Here is a 25,240-nt window from a genome sequence, read left to right as displayed (position 1 = left end):
TTCCCTCCAATGCTGAAATAAAATATTAGCTACAATAAAATGCCGACAGATTTGACAAATTTGTCAAATTACTAAGTTGTTATATTTGATATCTATATCAGAAGAACTACACATATTTTTATGTTTAAATTAATAGATAAATAAAACTAAGCCATTATCTATGAGTGCCACTCATTTTACCAACTTCTGAACTCAAAGCACCACACCCACCTCCCTCTATACCCCCTACTCAATTCACCCCACCCCCCTCTCCTACCCCCCAGGCCTGGTCCATAGCACTGGAGCAGCCCTGCTGATAGGGTTTCACTCTCTGCGGGGCGAAGAGGAGGGCAGGCAGTACAATACAAGCTCCGGGACACAAATCTACCTGGGAATCAAGATTCCTGTTCCTCTGGGACCTGTGTCTTCCTGTGGATACCTGGGTCTTACAGGTAAGATGCTAGAGAGGCCAAAATATGTGTTAGGACTGATGAAAACCCAAAGAAATATTTTTCACACGTGTCTGGAATGTTTGTGGATTATCTGGCACTCATGGTCACATCAGTGCAAGTAGACAGCTTAATATATTGGGAGTTTTGTGGTCAGCAGATTTTGGCTGCAGGAGGAGCCTCTGTGGCCTGTCGAGACTCTGTAACTGAATGAATGAATGAAAGAGAAAACAAAAAGCAGATCCTAAAAGGTTTGTAGCAGAATGAATGACTTGTTATGGTAAAAAATAATTTTAAAAAATCACCCTAGCTGCTCAAGAAAGCCTTTAAATTCATTCTATATAATGCATGGGGTGAAAACTATATTAAGACGGGCGTTTTCTTGATTAAAAAAGTTAATTAACCAAATCTGGATCAGAGAGAACCGGTTGGTGAACATCTTCCCACCCGTCGACCACCTCTTACCTAACGCTGTAGTGTGTGGGGAATGTGGCCCTCTGCAGTGGAGTTTTTAGTTCGAGGGGATGTGTGTGTGTATTTGGGAATGTGCTGACTGATGCCCTTCCTCCCCAGCTGTCCCCTCGAGATTTATCTGGAGCTAAAACTGGCCGGTCGAGGGGGACAGGAGCGCCTCTTCACTTAGAGAGGCGGTAACAGGACCCAGGCCCTCGCACAGCTCCTGTAGTTGTCATCAGCACAGCCTCCATCTTGCATTTCCCCAAACATCCAAAAACACCTGTAATCTCCACTTTTAATCCACTGGCCACTGACTCACATTAATCACTAGAGAAAAGCTATTTGAGTGCAAATCTGTGTGTGTGTGTGTGTGTGTGTGTGTGTGTGTGTGTGTGTGTGTGTGTGTGTGTGTGTGTGTGTGTGTGTGTGTGTGTGTGCGTTGGGAGCTGATGACAGTCCTACTCACCAGGGCGCTATAGAACATGGGCTCATAAAAATAGCTCACACAGGATTGAATCCCCGGCTAGGAAATGAGCTTCAATTACAGCGGATGAAAAGCAATTACATTAACTGTCTCCCTGTAGATGGGTCCTCCTGCTTTTTCTCTTGTAGCGGGACTCACCTCCAGCTTTACATAATTGCTTTCAACCTGAGCAATTGTCAGCGACATACTGCCAGGCCCCATCTGAGCGCTTAGTCCAGAGAGACTCTAGCTGCCATCAGGAATTACTGTCCTCAAGGGCATGAAGGGGTTATATACTATGTTTAAAGCGTGTTTAACTCAATTAGGGAACCCAGTGAGGTTTTGCTGGATTTTGTCGCATACAGAAATCTCTTTGGAATAAATTTTTACCTCCTTCTTGAATATTCATGGATGTGTGTCACACTTTGTTGTGTCACATTTCACTGCCGTTGTGCATCTTGTTGCTAATTCTGTCATGCTCTCTGTCGGACACCTGACAGGTGTTGGGGAAAAAACTGTCAATATTAGCTTAAAATTTTCTATAATAAATTTGCCAATTTATTGAGTAAGCACAACAAAATAGAAAGGGGACACAAAAGTTCTTCACTGAATATGTAAAATACAATTGAATAAATAAAAGACAAACAGTTCTGAAGTCATGTTAATAAGATATATGGATTTGCTTATTTTGTACCTCACACATAATCTAGCCAGCTCTGCCTGTGTGCTTGTGACACTAAAAATGTCACAATGGCTTGGATATTTATTGCAGTTTTATGCTAAAATGTTTGCAAGACTCCTGCAGTGACTACAGTGACTTTATATGTACATTTTCTCTCAGTTTTTAAATCTGCATTAAGTGATTTTTTAGGCACATGGGAGCAGCAAAACAACCCATAAACCACAAATACTCCGAAATATTCAAATTATACTTGGACAGAAGTATGTCTAGGCAGGATGGCGTCATTTGTGTGCTTCCAAAAACTGTTATAAGAGTTGATTAGATTTGCAGGCAAACACACACAGGCTTAGTAAAAGATCATAGTTTGTGTTAGAAGATTACTTTACATCATCTTCATCACCATACTTGCCTTAAAAAATATGCTCATGGTTAGGCTATGATCCTTCATATGATTTTTTAAAAAGTGCTTGTCAGATGGAAACATGAAACAAACAGCTGGCTCCTGCATTAAGTCAGATGTTTTGCTGACCCATCCATCCACCCCAACCCTCTACCTCCACAGACATTGCAGGAATGTCTCTGCACAAGCTACACTTCTCTTCAACTACTGTCATAATTAGAACAGTCACTATGTCACTGCATTACTTGAAAGCTTGAAACGTTTTATGAAACAAATGATGCTGTTGTTCTTCTCAGGAGGAAGGTCTACACTGAACACAACCGCTACTATACAGCTATACTCAGTTTCTACTACAGCTATCATATACATGTGATTAGTGTGTTCATACTACACTGTTCATAGTGCAACTTACTAAGTACCTGTACTGTATAAAAAGCCCTTTACTGCTGCTTTTGCACCTCTGGTTACATGCTAAAATGTCTTTTGTTGTCTTGGAATTTTTATGTGTATAAAGTTATCAAACAGTTGCCTATTTACACCTCAAATAGACATAAAGCTATATTCATATCATCTCATGTTGTTAGAACCCTACTATGTCTAGGTCCAATATTCACTCTCCTTTTAACTCTGCTTTTGGTCTTCGTCTGGAAATATGCAACTTTGCCGACTGGCATTATTCACGTGGCATATTATGGGTTTATCAGAGCTTTTCAGCTGAAAACAGCGACTGGATGATTAAAAAGATCAATGAGACTAAACCAAACAGCAAAATTGCTTATTGTAAAGGCAAAACAACAGACTAAAAGAGGCCAAAACATTGTGTAGACCTGAGGGGAACTGCAGAAGTTGGTGATATTTTGGCGAGCTTTTCACTACAATGTGAAACTTTACACATTTCACCCAGTCACATGATCTATTGTTAATTTCAAAATCTTCACTAGTGCACTTTTAAACTTTCTAGATTTAAATATATCAAAGCTTTAGTTAAAATATTAATGCTTGTTTGCATCTTGAGTATTTGACTTTGTAAGTAGTAGTTTTACATAGATGGAGTTTTCTTAATCAGCTGTTGAAGACTGTAAGATGCAGCTGAAACATTCACTGTCAACATGTCTAAATAGTTTTTGGACTGTATCTGTGTGCTTTTCTAAGCTGCATTTTTAGTTTAAATGGCAGAATGGCTGAAAGTGAGTATTACTATTGAGACATCATTTGTCTGTTCTGTTTTTTAGCCATGCCTATCACAACTCCTGCCCCTCCCAACAAGAGGAAGAAGGCCAACAAGATCATCACTGACCTGTCCAACATCAGTCAGAATGGTAAAACACACACAGATACACACACACACTGAAGCACACTCACAGCATAACAAATTCAAACAGCACCTATGAACATGAAACGTTACGCTGGTTATTCCAATTCCTCGAAGACTCTCTTCTGCCTCCCGTGTGATCTGATTATCCAGTCCAGTAAATATCAAATCTTCAGTATCTGTCTGCTATTTGCCCGGTCTATGTGTTTAAATTGAACTGCGTGGGTGTAAATCATTGCATGCGGTTTGTACAATACGACAATTAAATAAGGTGACACACTCGCATGCACTTAGTCCAAGAAGTAATGCAATATCTAACATGCAAGTGGCATCTCCTGGAGGGATGTGGGCCATTATCAGATGGCAGAGCAGCCACAAATCTGTCACCATTGTAGGCAACTCAAAATACCAGATGGTGATTCTGCTCCCACTATGTTTGTTTGAGGCTGTGTGTAAGCAGCGGCTAAATTGGAATCAACGCGACTCGTGGCAAACATGTCACATCTTGACATTAAACCCTGAAAACTGAATTCAGCTTCCAGAAGTTTATCACTGAGGTGTTTTCATGAGCTGCAATTAGTTTTTCAGTCGCTTTACTTTATAAAATGTGCTTTTTTCCCTCTTTGTTTACACTGGCTGCTTATACTAAATACCAATTTCTTCCCTTATTTTCTTCCAAAAATCACTTTCTGTGCATCAGAGATTTTTACTTACCATAGGAAAAGATTCATCAGAGTTTAATGCAGTAAATTTTCGCCAAAACCCACCAGTCGGTCCATCTGTTCAAACTCTTGCTGTGCAGCTTAAAATGATTCAAACTCAGAGAACATTATTTCTAAATATAGTGGAGAGCCTGAAGTTTTCAAAGTGTTAGGATGACTTTGGGGGAAATAGAGAGAAGAAATAGTTCCTTAACAGGCACAGTCATAGTATTTACTCAGCTGCTGTGCTCAAGTATACTTGTACTTGACTTGAATATTTTGAGTTACTGCTATATGCAAAACATCTTGTGAACTATGAAGTTAAAAGCTTCAACACAACTGGCTGCAATGTTAAAATCCTGAGCAGGTTTTCTTGGGTTGCTCTGACACGCTTCCACAACATGCAGGAGCTGCAACTCTAAACTTCCTTTAGGTGTGAAAGGTTGTCTGTCTGGATGTGTCGGCTCTGTGATTGACTGGCAAACCGTCCAAGGTGTCTCCAGGCTTCATCCACTGTCAGATGGGATCAGCTGCAGGCCCAAAGATGCTCTAAAGCAGGGAGTCAAACTCATCTTAGTTCAGGTTCCACATTCAGCCCAATCTGATCTCCAGTGGACCAGTAAAATCACAGCATAATAACCTATAAATAACCACAACTCCTAATGGTTCCTTTGTTTTAGTGCAAAAAAAAAAAATTCTGAAAATGTTCACATTTAAGGAATTACCTTTTACAAAACATCATGAACAACCTGAAATTTCTTAAGAAAAATAAGTTCAATTTCAGTAATATGGCTGTCCACATCTGGATCTCTCTGCCAGTTTGTTGTCAGTCAGTGAGACATTCGGCAGCTTATCCTGCTTATCCTTTATTTTGCTGCAGTTAATGCCCACACATTTCTCCATCATCCCTCTGTCTGTGTGTCTGTCTGTGTGTCTGCTGTCTGTTTCTCCAGCCTTTGCCTCTGTCAGTCTGTCCATTTTCCTCCCAGTCAGCAGCCAGCTCCAGTTTCACCTTCTTCTGAATTAACACTCTAATCAATATCCCCATGGGGGAGTTCGCTCTGCTCAGCAGCCTCAATTATTCTCTCTCTGCACACACACACACACACACACACACACACACACACACACACACACACACACACACACACACACACACACACACACACACACACACACACACACACACACACACACACACACACCTAGTTGCACAAGTCTGATTTACGAGGTACTGCTCACAGCTCTCTGCAGCATTGTGATGCCAGCTCCCTGCTTTATAGATGTGTTAGTGTGCGTGTTTCTGCTGTGTGTGTGTGTGTTTGCCGGGTTATGGCTGAACTCCAGGTGTTATGAGTGATATCAGAGTGTATGTGGTGGATGAGAAGAGTGTTTTATGAGGAGCTCTGTGGAGCAGTAAAATCCATCAGATCTTTCCATCACTGCAAGAGACAAGAGGCGAGAGCACGAGGCGGCGTGTTAGAAGGATTTCCCTCCATAAACAATTCTACCAGAAAACCTGCTGTGGCATTCCCCAGTGCCCTTTTCTTCCACATTGCTTTGGCCTAGTAACCCTACAACTCCCCCGGTTTCACATAACCACATCCTCTAATGCTGGACAACAGGTTTCTGCACCAATTTATCACCACAAGTACGGTCTTGGAAGCCTGACTATAAAAACATGCCCTTTAACAGGTTTAAACATCCCTCATCCGATATCAGACATGTAGTGGAACGTAAACGGACTTTTTAATTTACCAGATGGGCGCAGGCGAGCAGAACTCCTACCTCTGCCAAGGCTGCACAAACCTCTGAATCTGTGAGTTTAAAAACAAAAATTGCTTTGAGATTGTAGACAGTGATAAATCATCATGGGAGCTGAGTTTACTTTATTCAAATAGGTCCAGAGGTTCACGAGAAAATAATAAAAACTACTACAGAAAAGAAAAAATGTTAAAGGAATAGCTCGATATTTTTGGAAATGTGCTTAGTTGCTTTTTTGGCAAATATTAGATAGGAAGATCAGAACCGCTCTATAAATACATTCAAAGATTATTATTTGAATTAACTTGATTAAATCGTGGAGGTTTTCCATGTGACTAAATGGCTTTCTTTCAACATTAAACTGTTCTGTTGGGCCAACTTATTTATTTCCATTGGATCAACTTCATTTACTTAAGTTAATCCCAACCCTTGGAAATAAGTTGAATGAACTCTGCTGAATTGTGTTGATTCAACCCAACTACATTAAGTTTGACCAACAGAATTGCTTAATGCTGGAAAAAAAGCTATTTTATCATAGGGAAATACTTTCTATGATGTGATGAAGTCTATTCAAATAGATTTTTTAAATAATACATGGCCAGATGCAACATGGTTATCAGCTTTTATTATGTAGTGGACAGTATTCAATAGATGGTGAAATTACAGACTCAGCATCTCAGATCTTTTGTATTTTCCAGAATTTCTTTCTTTATAATTATCTTTTTAAAGCTTTTAAAATGATCAGAAACACTTAATGTGTGTAGATGGATGCCCTTATCACAAACAACCCTGTAAAATTGCTTTTACATTAGAAATCTGTTTAAATGGTGCTTTTCTAAGCCACTGACTACAACACTGCATTTCTCTACCAAGTGTGCGAATAAGGATGGTTGTAGCTTCCCTCTAGTCCATATTTACTCCCTTCATTTTGTGCTTTTCCATGTCAGATGATGAGTCGGACACCGAGGGCGCCGAACTCGACCTGGGCACCAAGATCAAGACTCCCAAGGACGTGATGCTGGAGGAGCTGTCCTTGATGACGAACAAGGGGTCCAAGATGTTCAGGATGAGGCAGCAGAGAGTGGACAGGTTCATCGTGACCAACGAGAACATGGTGAGAGGGATGAAGAGAAACTGGATCGCTTGTGCTGTGTGTTCATGCGTGTTCTGATCAGATTATATCTTCTGTTTTTTTCTTCCAGCAGAACCTGGAGAACCTTCTGATGTGCCCTCCTCCGATTCCACCAAAGCCAGAGATGCCAAAGGAAGAAGGTACGAGCACAGATGCACCTTCCAAGAGGTCCTCCTTTCTGTCTGTTGAGTAAGATGTTGCATTTAATCTTTTATCGTGTCTTTCCCTTATCCCCTACTCCTGTTTCTTTGTGTCTCAGTGGTGGAGACAGTGCATGAGGAGGTGGAGAAGCAGAAGAGGAGAAGGGAGTATGTACGCACCTATGTATCACCGTGGGAACGGGCCATGAAGGGCAACGAGGAGCTGACATCCACCATGAAGGCCTCCATGCCGGGACCTATCCAGAGCCACGTAGAACTGCCTCAGTATAAGAGCTTCAACAGGTACCCACAGACACAAACAACTACCACTATCACCAAGTATGTTTCATGTATATATATAATAATGTCAACTGAACTGCTATTTCAATTCATCGTCCAGCCTACAGGGTTGCTCAAAATGGTTGCTACTTCTTACCCATGTTGCAACTGAACCACAACTTTTTGAATGCTCTAAGTTTGTCCCTTCATGATTCATAGCCACTGATCTAAACTGAAGTTTTGAGTTGGCGTTTGAGCTATTTAAGATATAAAGAACTAAACTCAACAGAAATAACTGACCCTGAAAAAGTGTCCTTAACTTTGGTTTACGTAACAAGATGTCTCGGATGAATCCAGATGTGTTATTTATCCCACTGCGTTTGCCGAAGTGCAGGAGAACAGTTGCTGGACAAGAACATCCAAGCAAACCTTCAAGGAGGTTGTGATTCTAGTCATGTTTAGGATTATCCATCCATTATCTATACACCGCTTAATCCTCACTAGGGTCGTGGGGGGGGGGGGCTGGAGCCTATCCCAGCTGACTCAGGCGAAGGCAGGGGACACCCTAGACAGGTCACCAGTCTGTCGCAGGGCTACATACAGAGACAAACAATCACTCTCACATTCACACCTACGGGCAATTTAGAGTAATCAATTAACCTCAGCATATTTTTGGACTGTGGGAGGAAGCCGGAGTACCCGGAGAAAACCCACGCATGCACAGGGAGAACATGCAAACTCCATGCAGAAAGATCCCGGGAAAGCCGGGACGCGAACCAGGGACCTTCTTGCTGCAAGGCGAAAGTGCTAACCACTACGCCACTGTGCAGCCCATGTTTAGGATTTTGCTCCACTTTAGTTAACACTTTGGTTGTTTGGGATCAAAATGCCACAGGAACCATGTATGATGACATATTCTAAGATATTCCATTCATTCAAGAAATCTTCCAAGCAAACTATAGATTCCAACATTGCAGTGCCGTTGATCACACGGCACAAACTGTAAGGACTTTCCTTGAGAAGAATGGAATTTAGATTCTGGAGCAACCATCATTATGTCCAGAGCATCTTTGCACCAAACTTCGAACTCGGCTGTACAGTGCAAAACAACAACAACTCACCACTAAATAATACTTTAGTTGAGGAATGGGACAGGTTACCACATAACACCCTGGAAACATGAGTTCAGAACACACGATGGATACATGTCATTAAGACTGGCTGATATTTGGAGTATTGTATTCTCCATTAAATGTATGTTTCTGGGATTTCTTAATATGTTTCCAGTTCATCCTTTACGTGCAAGGATATGTCAATCTCATATTTTCTGTTTAAGCCCTCAAAGTAACTGATATAATAATCAAAAACATAATCTTGTATCTTCTCTCTTTTCCACATGGATTGAATAATTGAAAAACCGTAGCACCAGATTTTTGATTTTGTACATGAAGGAGAACTATCTTCATTATCTACACTAATACCAAACTGTCACAATTGTCAAAAAGTAGTAAATAGTGAAGAGGCACAAGAAAGTTGGATTTTTCTCAGTTTTTTAGAGGTATTCTCCAAAATTAAAAGGAAGACTTGTACTCTCCAACTAAAGTAACACAGCATTTGAAATTCACACTGGCAACTGGCCAGATGTGTTCAGGTGAGAAATGTAACAGGGTTTGAATCTGCTTCTCAAGATCTCTTCTTTAAGTGATTCCTTCTAGTCTTTTTTGCTTGTCTTCCTGGAGAATCGTTGTGTTATCCCAGCATCCAGATGACATCACATCTTGGCCTTCAGAACAACTAGAAACATTCTTCAAACAAGATGAGTTTGAGCTTATTGACACCTTTAATACTGGAAATCCATAAAGCTGCAGGACTCAGAATTGACTTTTTTCAATGGTCCATATTGATGCAGCTCAGACATAATGACCTTCAGGTTCTAGTATTCATCAAGCTCCTGCAACCCTGGACCCTAGACATCTAGCAATACCACTCAATAGCATATTTCATTAGACCTTCCTTGTCTGGTTCATCTTTTAAACCCCTTAGTTTATAATGCGGGCTTTGTGTTAATAGTGTTCAAGCCTAAGCTGAGTTCACCTCAGATGTAACTGAGCTCCTGTGTGCTGTGTAGTATTCTCCACCTCCAGTAAACTGCCTCTGACGTGTAAAATCCATGGAGTGCCCCTTTAATGAAATGAGACTTTATTAGACCAGACATTATTAGCTGTGAGAGCTCAGCCGTCTTTATATGAACATAAAATAGGGCACACAGCGCAGAGAGCTTCACCCGAGAGGGAAACCGAGGAGATGCATGTTGGCAGAGCATTATATGATGGGAAATATGGCACAGCTGTGATATTTTAACCGATAACATGGGTGGAAAAGCAGTTGTTTCACACTAAATGATGGAGCTGTAACTGCAGCACTGGCCACATCAGCTCGCTGACCTGCTCTCACATCGCTATGACAACCGGCAGTTTGCTGTCTCATCAGCGGTAAAAAGCGTTTCCATGGCTTTACTCTGACTTCACATACTGTACTGCATCCCTGACATTTAGAAATGCGCTGCTACATTTGCCACTGAGGCAGCGTTTCTCCACAGATGTCATTATTTTAATCTCATTTGTACCCTGGATTGCCATCCATTGTAATACGGATGCTAATAATTATTGTTGTGGACTTCTGTAAGAGCAGCTGCATCCTGATTATTGACAGATCTGAATAAGCAGCAAAGTACAGGTTGATTAAGGGTACAGACATGTAAAAAGTCTTCCTATATAGAAGCAAAACATATAGAGTGCTGTCTACTGTAACATGTTTGAGGTGACATGAACAGGATCTTTGAGGATATAGGAAAAAATACATCCAGAGATGTTGATTGCAGCTGTTTTCCATGTCTTTGTGGTATTTTTGTGTCTCTGTGTCACAGTTTTAGTTGTTTGTTGGTGGTTGTTTCATCCTTTTGCAATTTTTATGCATGCTATGTGTGATCATTGTGTATGTCACTGTAGTCATTTACTGTCTTTGGGTTGGTTTATGTCTATCTGGTGTTCATCTTGAGTCTGTTTGTGGTTGTTTTGCATCTCTTTGCAGCCCGTCTGCATTTCATTGTGGTTATATTGCATCACATTGGAGTCAGTTGATGTTTTTGATGTCATTTTGTGTCTCATTGGAGTCATTTAGTGTCTTTGAGGTGAATTTGTGTCTCTGTGAATATTTCGGGTCTCCCCGTGGTTGTATTGCATCTCTTTGCAGATATTTTGTATGCCATTGTGGTCATTTTGCATCTTAATGGGGTCATTCAGTGTTTTGAGGTCAATTTGTGTCTCTTTGTGGTTGCTTATGTCTCTCTTTGAATGCAATGAGTGTCTTTGTTGACTACTGCATGTCTATGTGGTAGTTTAAAAAAATTGTGGTCACTATAAGTGTGTTTGTGTATGCTGTTGCAATCCTAATGCATGCCATTGTGATTATTTTCTATCTAATTGTAGTCATTCAGTGTCTTTCATGTCAGATGATCTCCCTTAGTGAACATTTAGTGTCTCTTTGTGGCTGTTCAATGACTCTTTTGTAGATGTTTACGTCTCTGTACTTGTCATAGATTGACTTCCTGTCTGGCACAGCCTTCTACCTACCTTGATGCCCCCTCACCCCACCACTCCTGGGCCAAAGCAGGATGTTGGTGTTTTTTCTTCCAACCTCTCCTCAGTTTCCCTCCTCTTTCCTCCCCAGGACGGCGCTGCCATTCGGTGGCCAAGAAAAGGCGTCCAAGATGCTGACCTTCGAGCTCCCAGAGATCAGTGTGGTGGAGGAGCCGGAGCCTCTGCCCACCCTGCAGGCCGACATCCGCTCACGCCCCTCGTTCAACCGCACGCCCATCGGTTGGGTCTGCAGTGAGGACAACTCGCACATCCACATGGACCTGGACAACATCCCCTTTGACGGAGAGACAGACGACCTGTGAACACGCATGCAGACAGACGCATATTTACAGAACTTGTAGCCTGAAACTCACACACATCAACAACATGAAGAGATGCACTGGAACTCATAAACACACACATTCATGAAAAACACACCTTCACACGAGTGTAGATGTGAGTGTAATAGATCATAGTTTACACCATGTGCACCGATGACATTAGTGCAGTTAGAACTCCTGAGGCGCCCCTGAACACACGTTAAAATGTACTTGAATTGCATGTAAACAAAATGAACTAAAACGATTTAAAAATGCCTTTATGAAAAAGGAAAAACTATCTCCTCTGGTCTCCAGTGTGCTTTCTTACATCCCCAGCTATGAGTCTTACTATGAGTTTGCATACTGTGAGATAATGTGAGACCTTTGTGAATAGAAATAGATAAGCACTCTGCACTCTTAAAACAATGTATTTATGCAATAAACTTCCCCTTTACAGAATGTTGGATGGCTTCTCTTTCTGCATGTGCTAGTCCCGGAGGATTCTGACTGAAAGGGATGGTCTAATTTAAGAAAAATGTGTTACTTTTTTGACAAAATAATCAAAACTTTACATACTTATCATGCTTTTGATGCATAAAATAATGAAAAATGATACCAACTGAGCAAGCTCTATTATTCTGTCAGAAGACTATTTCTAAGCTTAAAAATGAACTCTTACACTCAATATGTAATCCTTTTTCAATTAGACAGTCTAGTTTTAGCAAACTATAAGAGAACCATTGACGAATCTATAGGGCTTCGGTTCATTTTGCCATCATTAAGTGTTTTTATAACAATAAATGTAGTGAACAGTGTTAATTTATTATCTTTCTTTCAGGAATTTATACTGACATTGGTAAGACACAATAAATTTTGTCATTATCTGAGACTTTTCTATTTTTCACAGTGATCCATCAAATAGACATATTCACAGGTAACATAATGTGTCTGTAGTTGTGTTTTGTCGATTTAAGGCAAAAAAATGCCATTAAAATTGCGTTATTTAAAGAATAACTTGCTTATTCACTCTATTGGTGAGACAGAATGAGAAGATTAGTACCACTTTCATGTCTGTGTACTAAAAAAATGAAGTGACCTTTGGGCATAAAAAACAGAAAGAGAGCAACTGGAAGTCTGACCAGAGGTAACCAGATCTACCCCATGGTACATGCAAAGCTCATATTAACATATTTTATGTAATTTACTGTTTAATCTCTACAAAAACCAAAGTGCAAAAACAGCACTGCTACAGTGGGTTATTTTCTGGACTATTTCTCATCACTTGGAACCAACTTTTGGCAGAGTATTTCCTGCATAAAGAAATTTTTGGCAGCCCTCAAAGAGATTTCAGTCCACCCCAATGGAAAACCACCAGGGCCCAAAGTAAATGAAAGGACTGAGAATAAACACAGCAATTCAATTTTTTAAATCAGGTTTGCTAATTTGGGTATTATTTACTCAGGCATAATAGACAGTTTCGTTTATAAACTGGTCAGAAATAACAGAAGAATGCAAAGATTTATGTGAAATACGGCAACATGGACTCACTGACTTTACTGTACTCCGACTGGTGGTGTTTACTGCAGTGCATAGTCACCCCCCAAAGGCCCATTCTGAGCCAGACTTGGGCAAACTGTTTCCCTGTTTCCAGAATTCTTGCAAATGGAAGCTCACCAAGTGCCAGCTGTAGTTTCTTATTTACCATACAAACACTAAAGTGATATCAGTCTTCCCGTCAGACTCAGGAAGGAAGTGAATAAACACAAAATGTCTAATTACTCCTTTAAATGCTGTCTGTGCTGCTGTTCAGCATTTTTAAAGCCTCTTTAGCTCAAAAGTGTGGAAAACTACACAGAACAAAAATATGAAAGCATCATACAAATGGTCTTCTTATCTGACTTAGAGGAAAAGTTGAAAAGCTCATTTCTATTGCTCTGGTTGGATGGAAATATTGATGGAAAGGATAAAATTAAGTTGATTGTGCACACATGAGGACAATGATCAGATAGTGTGACCAGCACACAGATACTCCTTTGACTGGTGACTATAAAAGGACACATTGAAAAGCAGCTTTATTCAAACCACATGATGCCACGAACGAGAAGAGAAATGCCAAACTGGCACTTGAATATCTACAACCATTTGTCGGGTAAGAAATCGTGATCATGTCCCCCAAAAATGTCTGTCAACTTCACCGAGCGCTTCAGGAAAAGTTTTTATACCATTCTACAAGCAGCTTTGCGGTAGTTCAGACACTCAGGAGTCCCCTTTCTGTCCAGTCACTCACGGTTTCAGTCCACCCACGAAATGCTTTATAACCGCAGCAGCGTTTCTTCTGTCTCTGTGCTCACGAAATCACTCTCACACCAGCCTCTACAGATCTGCAAATCTTTTCCCCATCCTCCTCCTTTAAAAGATCCATATTGTACCCATTTAACAAGTTAATGTAACCTTGCACGTCCCCATAATGTATAATTCAGCTGAAAATCCTCCACAGACTGTTAAATCTACCATGGCTGTAACACTCTTGGTTGTAGCTGTTTCAGAATCTGCAACTGCTGCTTCTCTTACAGGAAAAGACAAGCACATCTCTGTCTAACATGGCCACAGGCTGCACACTTGTTCAGCTCATTCAGAGACATACCCACTTAGGAAGTAAAGAAACAAGGGAATGGTTGTTTGTCATATTTTGTTGGACTGTAGACAAACACAGGAGTCATAATGGCATTCTACAACAATAACAAATGGATTTTGTTGGTTGGTTAAAGTTGAGTTCTTGTTTATACATTATTCATTTAAATAAAAGGAACTGTCTGCGTCATGCTGTCACAGATTGTTCCAGAGCCCAACCAAACTCAAATGCATGTCATTCTGAAATAAACGATGAAATCTGGCCAAGCGTTCCGTCTGAAATTAGCTGTATGCATCGCAGATGTGTTGCACTCTCTTGATTAGCCTATTCTTGCTTCCAATAATGTGTGGACTTGGTAGTTTCATGACATCCGTTCTGTTGTAGAGATGCCATGTGTTAATAAAAGCTCATTCAAATCCAGTATCAAGTCATCAGGGACTTCTGTTCGACCATCTGTGGTTAGTTTGAATTGTTTTTATCATGAATTATGGATACTTAAAATGTTACCTGTAAAGTTTTACCTTAATATATCAAAAACATTCTGGATCATTAAAAAAACAAACAAGAAAAGCACTCCGAGAGCAGTACTCCACCAAGGCTGCTCAGCTGTATCATGTCTGACAGGTAAGTCCCAATAAGTCCCAAATAAGTCCATTTGTAGTAAGATCACAATCAGCTGACGCAGTGTTCACTTGTTGTCATGGTTACAGTGACGCCGTGCTGCTATCTGGCAATGAAACAGAAATCTTTACCCAATCGGTGGATCTAGACTATAAGCTGCATCACTGCCAAAATCTAATCACTTGGTCCTTGTGTCATTTCTGACCTTCCCTGGAAATTTCATCCAAATCTGTTGGTACGTTTTTGAGGAATGTTGCCCACAGACAGATTCACAGATTAACAGAAGGACAAACGTACACCGAACATCACATAACTCCACCACATTTCTTGGCGGAGTCACAAACTGCCCATCCACCCAGTTTCAGCACATTTTTTGGCACACTGAAATGTGAGTCTATGTTTGATTGACAGTATTTCAGGAATTTTTTTTTTTTAAAAACAGCCTGAGATTTTCACTGTTCTGTCTCATCATGCTGTTGATTCAGAATCTGCAATATTATTTTTTAATTATAGTGACATGTAACTGCATGTGATTTAGAAAATATCACTAGTTGACTTATGTGTGGTCAAAGATGGGACTTTTTATGGTAGCTTTTTTTTTTTCATATTTCAACTCACCTGTAAGCAGAGTCTATTGGATTTACTACTAGAATATTCAAGAATCAGAATCAAAGGCATGATGAGAAATAATGGTGAACATTTCAGGCTTTTATCTTTAATAGTTTCTGAGATATTGCTGTTTAGACATATTTCAACGCCTGAAATAATGTGCTGAAAATGGGTCTACGGGCAATTTTTATTAAAATTTTATCTCAGGAAAATATTTTAGTATATCTGTCTAACATTCCTAAATATCTTTATTCATATCCATAGTTTATGATAATAACAAAATTAGGCAAATCAGAGATAGCCAGGCAGAAATCGCTCTAAAAAAAGCCATGATTGTAGATGGAAGGACCCAAAGAATTGATAGAACCTAATAAAATACTACATGCTGTGTTTATATTTGTGTTCAGGGGGGAATCCTCTGGGGGGCCAAACTCCGCCTGCCCTTGAACATTGTTGTGCCGGCCCTGCGGTGACCAAGATGCCAGTCACGATCCAGTAAACAAAGTTCACCTTCAAAGTCATTAAACAATTGCACATGCTCTTGAAAAACTTCGCTTCACTGACACTTTTTTTCCCCCCTCTCCTGCACACCTTCTCTGCCAAACTAAACGGTGTCCCCACGACCTCTCACCTGCTCTATGAATAATCCCTGTTAGTGGCTGTAAACTGGCGCTGGCAGGTCTCCACTTACAGAAACCAAACAGATGTCCTCTGCACGCCGCTGCCAGCAGGTTACATTTGAGAGGAACGCAGAAACACACGAGTGAAGGAGAGAGATGTTCGTGCGTAAAGGTTAAGGCCAACAGCTACCAGATGACATCACCAAACCGGCCTTTTACGCACCGTGTCGCCCAGAAGGCGGCGGCATCGGGCCGAACAAACCACCCCTGGTTTAAAAACATAACGCTACGTCACACTCTCGAGCTTGGAGGAGATGGCAAAGGTATCGCGAGAGCGGCGACCGCAGCGCTGGATGGCGCTGGTGGGGGCTGGATTCGCCCACGGCTCGCCCTCTCTCCCCGTTAAATCACACGGTAGGGCACGCGATCGGAAGGAGACTGGCGGCGACAGCGGCTGGGGTGAGTTACACAAAAACAAAAAACTACAACAACAACAAACCTGCACGCCACGCAGTGCACGGGGCTCCATCGCGGCGGCTGGAGAGACCGGGTGGACGCGCATGTGACCGCACCGGACAGAGTGGGTGTGTGTGTGTGTCTTTAGCCTTTTACGCTTGTGTGTGTGTGTGTGTGTGTGTGTGTGTGTGTGTGTGTGTGTGTGTGTGTGTGTGTGTGTGTGTGTGTGTGTGTGTGTGTGTGCGCGCGCGTGTTAAAGAGGGGGCGGCCAGATGTGATCCCTCCAGATGTGACAGTCTCAGAGGATGGCTGTCTTTTTTCTTCTCCATCATCATGACTCTTCATCAGCAGCAGGGGAAGGATCGTTTTATGATTCCATCAACTGCTCTTTAATTCTCCTTTTACGCAGCTGCTTTAGATCCACTCAGACATCCAGTAGCGCGTTTTCTCCACGCTCACAGGTGTATCCGTTCAGGTGCACGCCACTACAGCTTCCTTCCTGTTCGGTGCTGCGTGCATGCTTCCCCTTTTTCACCCCCTCCTCGCCGGTGTTTGGTAGACTGTGGGGACTTGTTGATGGATGGAACCGAGAGACCGCAGCCTTTTTACCGAGGCGGATTCACGCTCGGCTGTCATCGCTCCCGGGGGGCCTCCAGTGATTTAATGTTGCGGTTTCGATCCGCGTGATTGATGACTTTGGCCCGCATCACCGGCAGCCTACAGCACAGTCACATTATAGAGACGGTGACACAGCCTTCTGCTGCGCATAAACACGTGAATGCTGCCCATCCATCCACCCCCCCATCTCCATTTCTCCCAAAGTCCACATCATTAAGGAGGAACAAAAAAAAATGCAGTTTGTTGGGACCTTGCATTGACTTGTAGTGATCCCAACCTTTAACCCCTTAATTAACCTGGCAGGGTTTTATCTCCACGTGGGAGATGGAAAGGTGGCTGGGTGGTGCACACCTTCACCTGAGCTGAAATGTCGCCTTGACATTTAAGTTCTCATCAATTTTACTTTCCTTTGGAGATGAAACACTCTGAAGGCAGCACTTGTAGCCTCTGAGGTTAATAAAAGCTTGTGCATGGATGTGTGAGCCTGTTTGAGTTCAAAAACAGCAGCTTTTGCTCCTTATTTGGCATGAAATGTTCTTATATATGATGGTTTTTACATGTTTGTGATCTCCTACTGTAGCTTTGGTGCAAACAGGGGCCACACATGCTTTTATATTTACAAACAGGAACGTATAGGAAGATAACTTTGCTAAGTTTGCCCTCAGCCTGAGTGGAGTCCCTGCCAGAAAGGTCTTCTTGGAGCCCACTGGCATTATTTAAATACTCAAACCAATCAGTGCGATTTATGGGATGTCGCGTGGCGCTATGATGGCAACTTGACACGTGACATGAACATCCTCAGAGCCAAGGATGAAGATCTCAGGATTTAACTTTTGGTCTTGGCGTCTGTTTTTAGGTTGCTTTTCTTGGGCGTTGTTTCTACTGGAATGTTTTGAATCCAAGCGGTCATGTGGTGAAACGTTTTTGTCTGTTCAGTTCACTAATTGGGTTGAAATCCTCCCAGCGTTCCTCTCTAGATGTGTGACCCCGGCTCATGTCCACCCCTCCAGGCTTTTACATATTGTTGACAGTTGGGTGGAAGTGTTTCTGCCTCGGTGGCTGCTGTTGGGTCCACATGTGCGGGATTATGGCAGGGTTGAGGTATAAGGAGGAGCAGATTAAACGGAGGATGAAGACGGAGGAGAGGGAAGAAAAGGCACGCTGCACGCCTCCTGTGACCTTTACCATCCATCGGAGTGCTTTCTTCCTTCTCCTTTCTTCCTCTCTTTTTCTCCATAACTGATCCTCTTTGACATGTGGTTGTTTATTCAATCTAATATCCCACTTATTCCTCCTCTCATCCTCTTTCCCTCCTTTCCCTCCCTCCCTCCTCTTTGCTTTCTTTCTTCCTCCTTTCCAAGTTCCCCGTTCCTCTTGTTTTCCCACTAATTTCTTTGCCTCTTCCTGCTTATTTCCTTGACTTTCTCATCTTTCCTTTCCCTACTTTCCTTCCCTATTTTCTGATCTCCTGCTCTCTTTCTCCTGTTTTTTCCCTTTTGTAATCCTTACCTCCTTCTGATCATTCTTTCCTTTCCTTTCCTTTTCTCTTGTGATTTCCCTTTCTTTCCTTTTCTGTTCTGTCCTTTCTTTTCTTTTCCTTTATTTTTCTGTCCTTTTGTATCTTTTCCTTTTCTTTCCCTTCCTTTCGCTTTCATGTTATTTTGCTTTCTTTTACTTTTCTGTTCTGTCCTTTCTTTTATTTTCTTGTCCTTTTCTGTCCTTTCCTTTCCTTTTCTTTTCTTTCCCTTTCTTTCCTTTCCTATTCTTTCCTTTCCTTTCTTGTCCTTTCCTTTCTTATTGTTTTGTTTCCTTTTCTTTTTTCATTTCCTTTTGTCTCCTCTCATTTTTTCCTCTTTCCCATTTCATTTTCTTTTCTGTTATATCTTTCTCCACCTCCTTCCCTTCTCTCCCCCTTTTCTTATTCCTTTCCTTTCCTTTCCTTTCCTTTCCTTTCCTTTCCTTTCCTTTCCTTTCCTTTCCTTTCCTTTCCTTTCCTTTCCTTTCCTTTCCTTCCCTTCCCTTCCCTTCATCACCCCAAAACCCCATTTCTCCTCCTCCTCTCCTCTCACTCTCTACTCTGACCTAAACTGTAGAAACCTCACATGATTCCCAGCATGCATGGTAAATAAGGGTGGTTATGTAATAGCCTAAATATTAAGCAAATATTCGCCCCTCTTTATATTTTCCACTAATAGGATCGGCTGTGCACATGTGCCACGGTTATAATGGGTTGCATCTAGGTTAGGGCGCGCACGTGAGCGTGTTTGTGAGCATGCAGACCGTTACGCACATCCTCTCACATGTAGTATACTTTAATGTTACAGAGTCTGAGCGGGGAAATGACCTTGAAGCTTGCCCAAAAAAAACCCAAAAAAACCAGAGAGAGAAGCGATCCCGGTCAGCTCACACATGCAGCTGCACGTGTAGCTACTGTATGTTCTCACACATGCATGGACATCACGTATGTAAGTTCTCTATAGATTGTAAATGGAAAAGAGGGGGAGGAAGAGCCGCGCAGAGGGGAGGATGAACTCTGGGCTCCCCCTATTGTCAACCAGGGCTATTTGAAGTTACACATAACCCAGTTACAGGGAAACCACTGTGCGTATGTGAGCACATGCATGTGAAGTTTTTTCGGAAACTGAAAGCAAAGAGACAGAGATGAATGGGGGAATGAGTAGAGGGAGTGAATGGAAAATAGAGGTCAGTGGAAGAAAGTGAGAGATGGAGTGAAGTGAATGGGAGGGAGAGAAGAAAGTGCAGCCAAAAGGAGACAAAAAAACTGAGAAACGCAGAGTTTGTGAAAGATCAAGCCTTCTTTTCTTTCACGGGGGTTATATAAATATACTTCTCGCTTTTATGTTTCCATGAGCGGGAGGGAGACAGCGTGAGAGACAGGCTATTGTCCTTGGGGACAGTATCAGCTCTTTGTTCGGTTTGCTTGACACTGGCGTCACTGTCACCGAAGCCACGCTGAACCCACAGCCGTTGGAGAGAAAGCGACAGTAAATTCAGAATTCCAAAATGGTCTCATTAGCAGTGGTTTTACTTTCATCCAATGCTGAGGTCAGTTTTTGAATTGTGGAATGCATTCCTCACAGCTGGCGGGAATAAACAGGATCATAAAATGGGAAACAAATGGGTGAATTAGACTAATGAGAAGTGGGCAAGATGCTGATCCTCTGAACTGCTGTTGATGAGGATGAAAACAAAACAGTGTGTGACCTTCTGGTGAGGTTAGACAAACTCTACAAAGCCAGAAGGAAGTGTAGACATATTTTTTTGTACCTTGGACCTGGCACCTTGGTGACGATGAAGGGATATTTTAAATGATACAGCAGAAGCTTGAAAGTTCATTCTTGTCTGTAGATACAGCAGCTGGCAGAACAGTCTCACCATAAGGTCCATTTAGTAGCTGATTGTTCTGGAGTTTTCAGAAGTATCGCTCAGTCTTCCTCTGCAGATGGAGCTTTTCCAGTTCTCATGGAATTGCAGGTGGACAGATTTCCAAGTATTTTGACGGGCTTCCAAATTTGTTGCTTCAAAACTCGGCAACTCTATCTTTGGAGGCAGTCTCACGTCAAAATGTAAAGTAACTACGTCGGTCCATGTTTTATGGCTCCGTTTCCACATCATGAGACCTGCAATTTTCACATCGAGTGACTCACAAGTTTTTTGTGGTGTTCCACATCAAAAGAGCCACAAAGTCCGGAAAACAGTAGGTGGCAGTGGCATTAAAGTACAGGACTCTCACCCAGGAGGCTTGGCTTCCGTCCTCGTGTTGGACAATTGCTTTGTGATGTGTTCCGTCGCTTTTAGCTTTTGTTTATGCTGCCAAACTACTCTGTTAAGTAATCATGGTTTCAGTAAGAGATGAGTGACATAGCTGAAAAATTAACACAATAAAAAGTCTAATTTGAGCTGATATTTATGATTATCGATCATTGTAATTTAGCCAATTCATTAAGTGGTAAACGTTAACACAACAATGAAACACACAAATAAAATTTACATGGATAAAAAAAAAGAACAGTCTTACCTGGATACATATTAAATAACACATAAAGTAAAACCCAGAGGTGTATAGCAGAGGTTAAGGCTCTGAGTTGCTGGAAGTGACTGGATACCTCTGGACCAGTAACCTGCACTGACCTCCATGTGGACTTTTACGTCAAGTCCATCAGTTTCCAGTGCAGCTGTCTGGAATACGTCACTTACATGACGGTGGTGGAGGACACAGGGCTTTGTAGGTGGTTTTAGACCACAAAGCTCATCTTACTAAGGCAACCACTGGTCCCCATCATCTACAGCCAGCACCAGGGCCGGTTTGTGGGTCCAATCCAAAGTGCAGAGAAGCCGAGGTGGCCGTGGACTAGTGCACCTCAGGAGATCTGCACTTCCCAAGAGTGACGGAGGGTGAAGGGGCTCCATTATATAGACTGTTAAAGAATCAGACAGGAAGCAATCAGTCACATGAAGTTTTTGTCATGTACTTCCATGGCTATTTGCATCCAACACAAATCGTAACTATCAAACATTTTGCTAAACAATTTCCATACTGCTAACAATGAGGTGTCGATTGCTGGCACCTATTGCTATGGTTTTATTTCCCAGGACTAGTTCTGGTGAAAGTATATCCATGAGAACGCTAAACACAAAGCTCCAGTTGTTTTCTACATTACTAAGGCGAAAAATAACCCCTGAGAAACATACTCATCTCACAATTTTACAGCCTTTATTGTGAAAACAATGCATTTTGTGCTGTGGACCAACACTTTTTTGTGAAACTGGCTGAATTCGATCACAGCTCACCAATGGACTAAGTTTGATTGTTGACAACCAACAAGTGTTTCACTATTTAAACAGTATGCCTGCAACGTTGTGACAACAGTTTGGAATAAGCACTTTCCTGCTTTAGCATGAAAATACCCCATTCACAAAGTAAGGTCTGGTTTTCCTAGTTTGGTGTGGAGGAACCAAACCACGCTGCACAAGCCCGACCTTGGCCCCATCCTTTGATATGGCTGTGATCCAGGCTTCGTTGGCCAACGGTTGCCGACCTCTCTAATGCTCTTGTAGCTGAATGGGAGCAAATCCCTGCAACCAGGTTTCAAAATCTGGAAAGCCTGAAACCAGAAGAATGGTGGTAATAGCACTATATTAATGCCCATGGTTTTAGAAATGAGATGGAGCACAATTTAACATGCCTGAGATGTTCAGTTTTGAGCAGAATAGTGTTTCTTCACCTGAGAAGTTGCTCAATAAATCAAGAAAAACTAAATGGGAACATGCAGTGTTTTCTTGCCTTTAACTAATTGCCTTTTTACTTTGAAATGCTGAAGAGTTTTACTTTTACAGGCCTTTAAAATCTTTATAAAGCACAAACAAACTGAAAACATCAGTCTGTGGACTCGTAACTCATACACATATGCCATCTTAGATGATGGGTTGAAGTTAGAAGCAGCTTCACTTCACAGAAAAGGATCATAAAAGTTTGGAATCCACTATTTTGGAGAAATGTGTGGCCCAGTATTCCCATTCTGACCTATTGAATAATTATAATAACAATCAATCTTTCTTGATTTGGAAAAAAAATCCAATTTAGGTGAGTATAAAATGGAGAAAACTTCTTTCTGTTCAGCTTTTCCTAGTTGATGCATCATACTTTACATATTTGGATGGAAACCCAGCAGTTCCAGTTCAAACCACAGTGAAATTGTCCCACACTGTAACCAATCTCAAATAAAATGAGCATTATCAAGTTCTGTCCAAAGCACAGATGGAAAGAAACGTCAGAGTTGAAGAAAAAGTGTAAATGTCCGGCAACAATAAGGAATGCAGCTTGGATTAGGAGGGGAAAATGACGGAAACGCTTCATCCAAGTGTCATGTGTTGATTTGATGGAGTGGCAGAATGACAGATGGATGTGCAGGGATGTTTTTCTCAGGATGTTAACATTAATTGCAGCGATGTGGATCAGAGACGCGGCATCACAGTGCATCGGAGATCAGCCAGGCATCGAGCCATCCTTCAGATTCTGTCCTTAGATAAACTTCTGCAAATCTTCTGCATGCCACTTGATGAGCTCAGGAAAAGTTGGGAAATTGGAAGGAGAGTGAGAGAACAAGAACAGACGAGAGAAGAGGAAAGCGGAGCTTTATGATGAAAAGATGGGATGGGAAACGGTATGAAAGAGGAAAAAACTGAGAAAGTGAAGCAGAGGAAAGGCAGGTTTGAGGGAAGAGCAACATCAACAATGTGATGGTACCACAACAGGATATTTGTAGGGTTAAAACACCAGTGGCAGTAATAGTTGTTTTAAAAGCAAGACTGGCAGCATGGAACCATAGAAACAGCTGTCTGTCCTCAGTGCTCCCAGCTGTGCCCTCGATGGCTTCTATCAATCCACAAGTAATCATCTGCTGCCACACTGATGCACTCATTCATTCACATACAAACTGAAAAAGACCATTTTAGAAACCAAACCCGTCCCTTTAAAGTTCCACTCTAATGTAGCTGTAACTCCTCTGAACCCAACTAGGTTTTCTCAAGTAGTTTTAGAAGCAAATTCAACATTTTCCAACATCATTTGGCATCATATGCTGCATACATTTTGTATCTGGTTGTTCCAAAGATTTGCTGAAACCGTTAGACACTTGTTCTCGCTCAACGACTGACCAGAAAAGAGAAATTCTTGTAAATTCAGTATAATCTTATGGAGCACTTCTGTATAATAGAGTTTTGTTAATGTATTCAGCACAAGGTTGGAAATATTGTACTGATAAGACCAGAAACAACAATGTCACTCAAGACTTTCATATCCTATCAGTGCCGGAATCCCATTATTTTTTCGTTTTTTTTTTAACATGATGGAGATCTTTAATAACGAGTCAGCCACAACATTAGTATCACTTAGTCAGCCTATTCTACAAACGAATAATGCAAATTAACTGCACTTTGGTAGATTAACTAGTTCAAAGTCTTGTGAAAGTGTAAAATAGTTGAGTTAAATTAACTATTTTAACTAAGTTCAACAAACTTAAGTTTAGGTTGAATCCACTAGTCACATAGACAATGGTTACAGACAGACTAGTCTTGCTTAGTCAGACCATTCTACATTACAGAATGGTCTGACTGCACTTTGTCATTCTGCTACAGTTGAGAAAATGCTCTGGGTTGTTTGTATTTCTTTAAACCAATCAAACATATTAGGCGGAGCAATGCAAGTGTTGGGGGAAACTCTTTTCCACATAGTCAAATAAGAACTGTGATTAAAATTGCTAATTCACAGGAAAGAAAACTAGCAGGACTACCTTGCTACATGATCCAAATCCTCAGCAAAACTTAAAAAATTCTGTATTATGGGTTGCTGTGTGGAGGTTTTTGTTGTTGTTGTTTCCTGTAATAAACACAGACTGGATGGCTTTGCCAGGCTTATACCCGGAAGTCTACATCTGATTAGTCAGGCTACCACAACATTAAAACCAGTGATTATTTGGTTGTAATTCAACCGGTCAAGTGGTGGTTTATAAAAGGCAACAAGTGAACAGGCACTTCTTGAAACTGAAGTGTTGGGAGCAGTTAAAGTGACCAAACATAAGGAGCTCAGTGACTCTGACAAGCATCAGATTGTACCAGCTACATGACAGGTTCAGAGCCGCTCCAAAAGCAGGTCATGTGGGGTTGTGCAGTGGTTAATATCTATGAAAAATGGTCCAAGACAGACAACAGGTGAACCAGCCACAGGGTCAATGGGTGCCCAAAGCTCACTGATGTGTGTGAGAAGTACATTCTGACCTGTGTGGTCTGATCCCACAGAGGAGCTGTTGTACAAATAGCTGAAAACCTTAATCCTGTCTGTGACAGAGAGGTGTCAGAACACACAGAGCCTCACAGCTTGCTGTGTATGAGACTACTGTGTAGCTGCAGACCAGTCAGTGTTCACGCTGACTCCTGTACATGAGAGCCT

At 41.6% G+C, this 25,240-nt stretch overlaps 2 protein-coding genes across 8 annotated transcripts in view; both read left to right on the top strand.

Annotated features, from left to right (window-relative positions):
• Positions 1-271: 271 nt before the first annotated feature.
• On the top strand, positions 272-12,174 carry myoz1b (myozenin 1b). Of its 2 annotated transcripts, none has more exons than XM_023287961.3 (6): positions 272-431; positions 3,662-3,748; positions 7,154-7,320; positions 7,412-7,478; positions 7,598-7,781; positions 11,487-12,174. In XM_023287961.3, the coding sequence occupies exons 2-6, from the start codon at positions 3,664-3,666 to the stop codon at positions 11,716-11,718; spliced, it is 735 nt and encodes a 244-aa protein (XP_023143729.1). In that variant the 5' UTR covers positions 272-431; positions 3,662-3,663; the 3' UTR covers positions 11,719-12,174. The 2 variants fall into 2 exon arrangements, with proteins under 2 accessions (XP_023143729.1, XP_023143728.1); XM_023287960.3 differs by having other exon boundaries at positions 7,409-7,478.
• A 4,347-nt stretch (positions 12,175-16,521) lies between these two features.
• Positions 16,522-25,240, top strand: part of usp54b (ubiquitin specific peptidase 54b) — a 92,328-nt gene continuing 83,609 nt past the window's right edge. For 4 of the 6 annotated variants that reach the window (XR_008599507.1, XR_004848767.2, XR_002747158.3 and 1 more), the window contains exon 1: positions 16,522-16,656. The gene's annotated coding sequence lies outside the window, so the exon portion shown is untranslated. The other 2 variants (XM_055004643.1, XM_055004642.1) reach the window with 2 other exon arrangements.

This window comes from Amphiprion ocellaris, chromosome 18, assembly GCF_022539595.1.
Source record: "Amphiprion ocellaris isolate individual 3 ecotype Okinawa chromosome 18, ASM2253959v1, whole genome shotgun sequence".
NCBI lineage: Eukaryota > Metazoa > Chordata > Actinopteri > Pomacentridae > Amphiprion > Amphiprion ocellaris.
This window is presented reverse-complemented; position numbering and strand designations above follow the sequence as displayed.

Excerpts from the sequence above, each read along its gene's own strand:
- myoz1b (XM_023287960.3), top strand. The coding sequence starts at position 3,664 with ATGCCTATCACAACTCCTGCCCCTCCCAACAAGAGGAAGAAGGCCAAC. Across the intron at positions 7,479-7,597 it reads AGAGATGCCAAAGGAAGAAG|TGGTGGAGACAGTGCATGAG; the intron begins GTACGAGCACAG and ends TTTGTGTCTCAG. Across the intron at positions 7,782-11,486 it reads CAGTATAAGAGCTTCAACAG|GACGGCGCTGCCATTCGGTG; the intron begins GTACCCACAGAC and ends TTTCCTCCCCAG.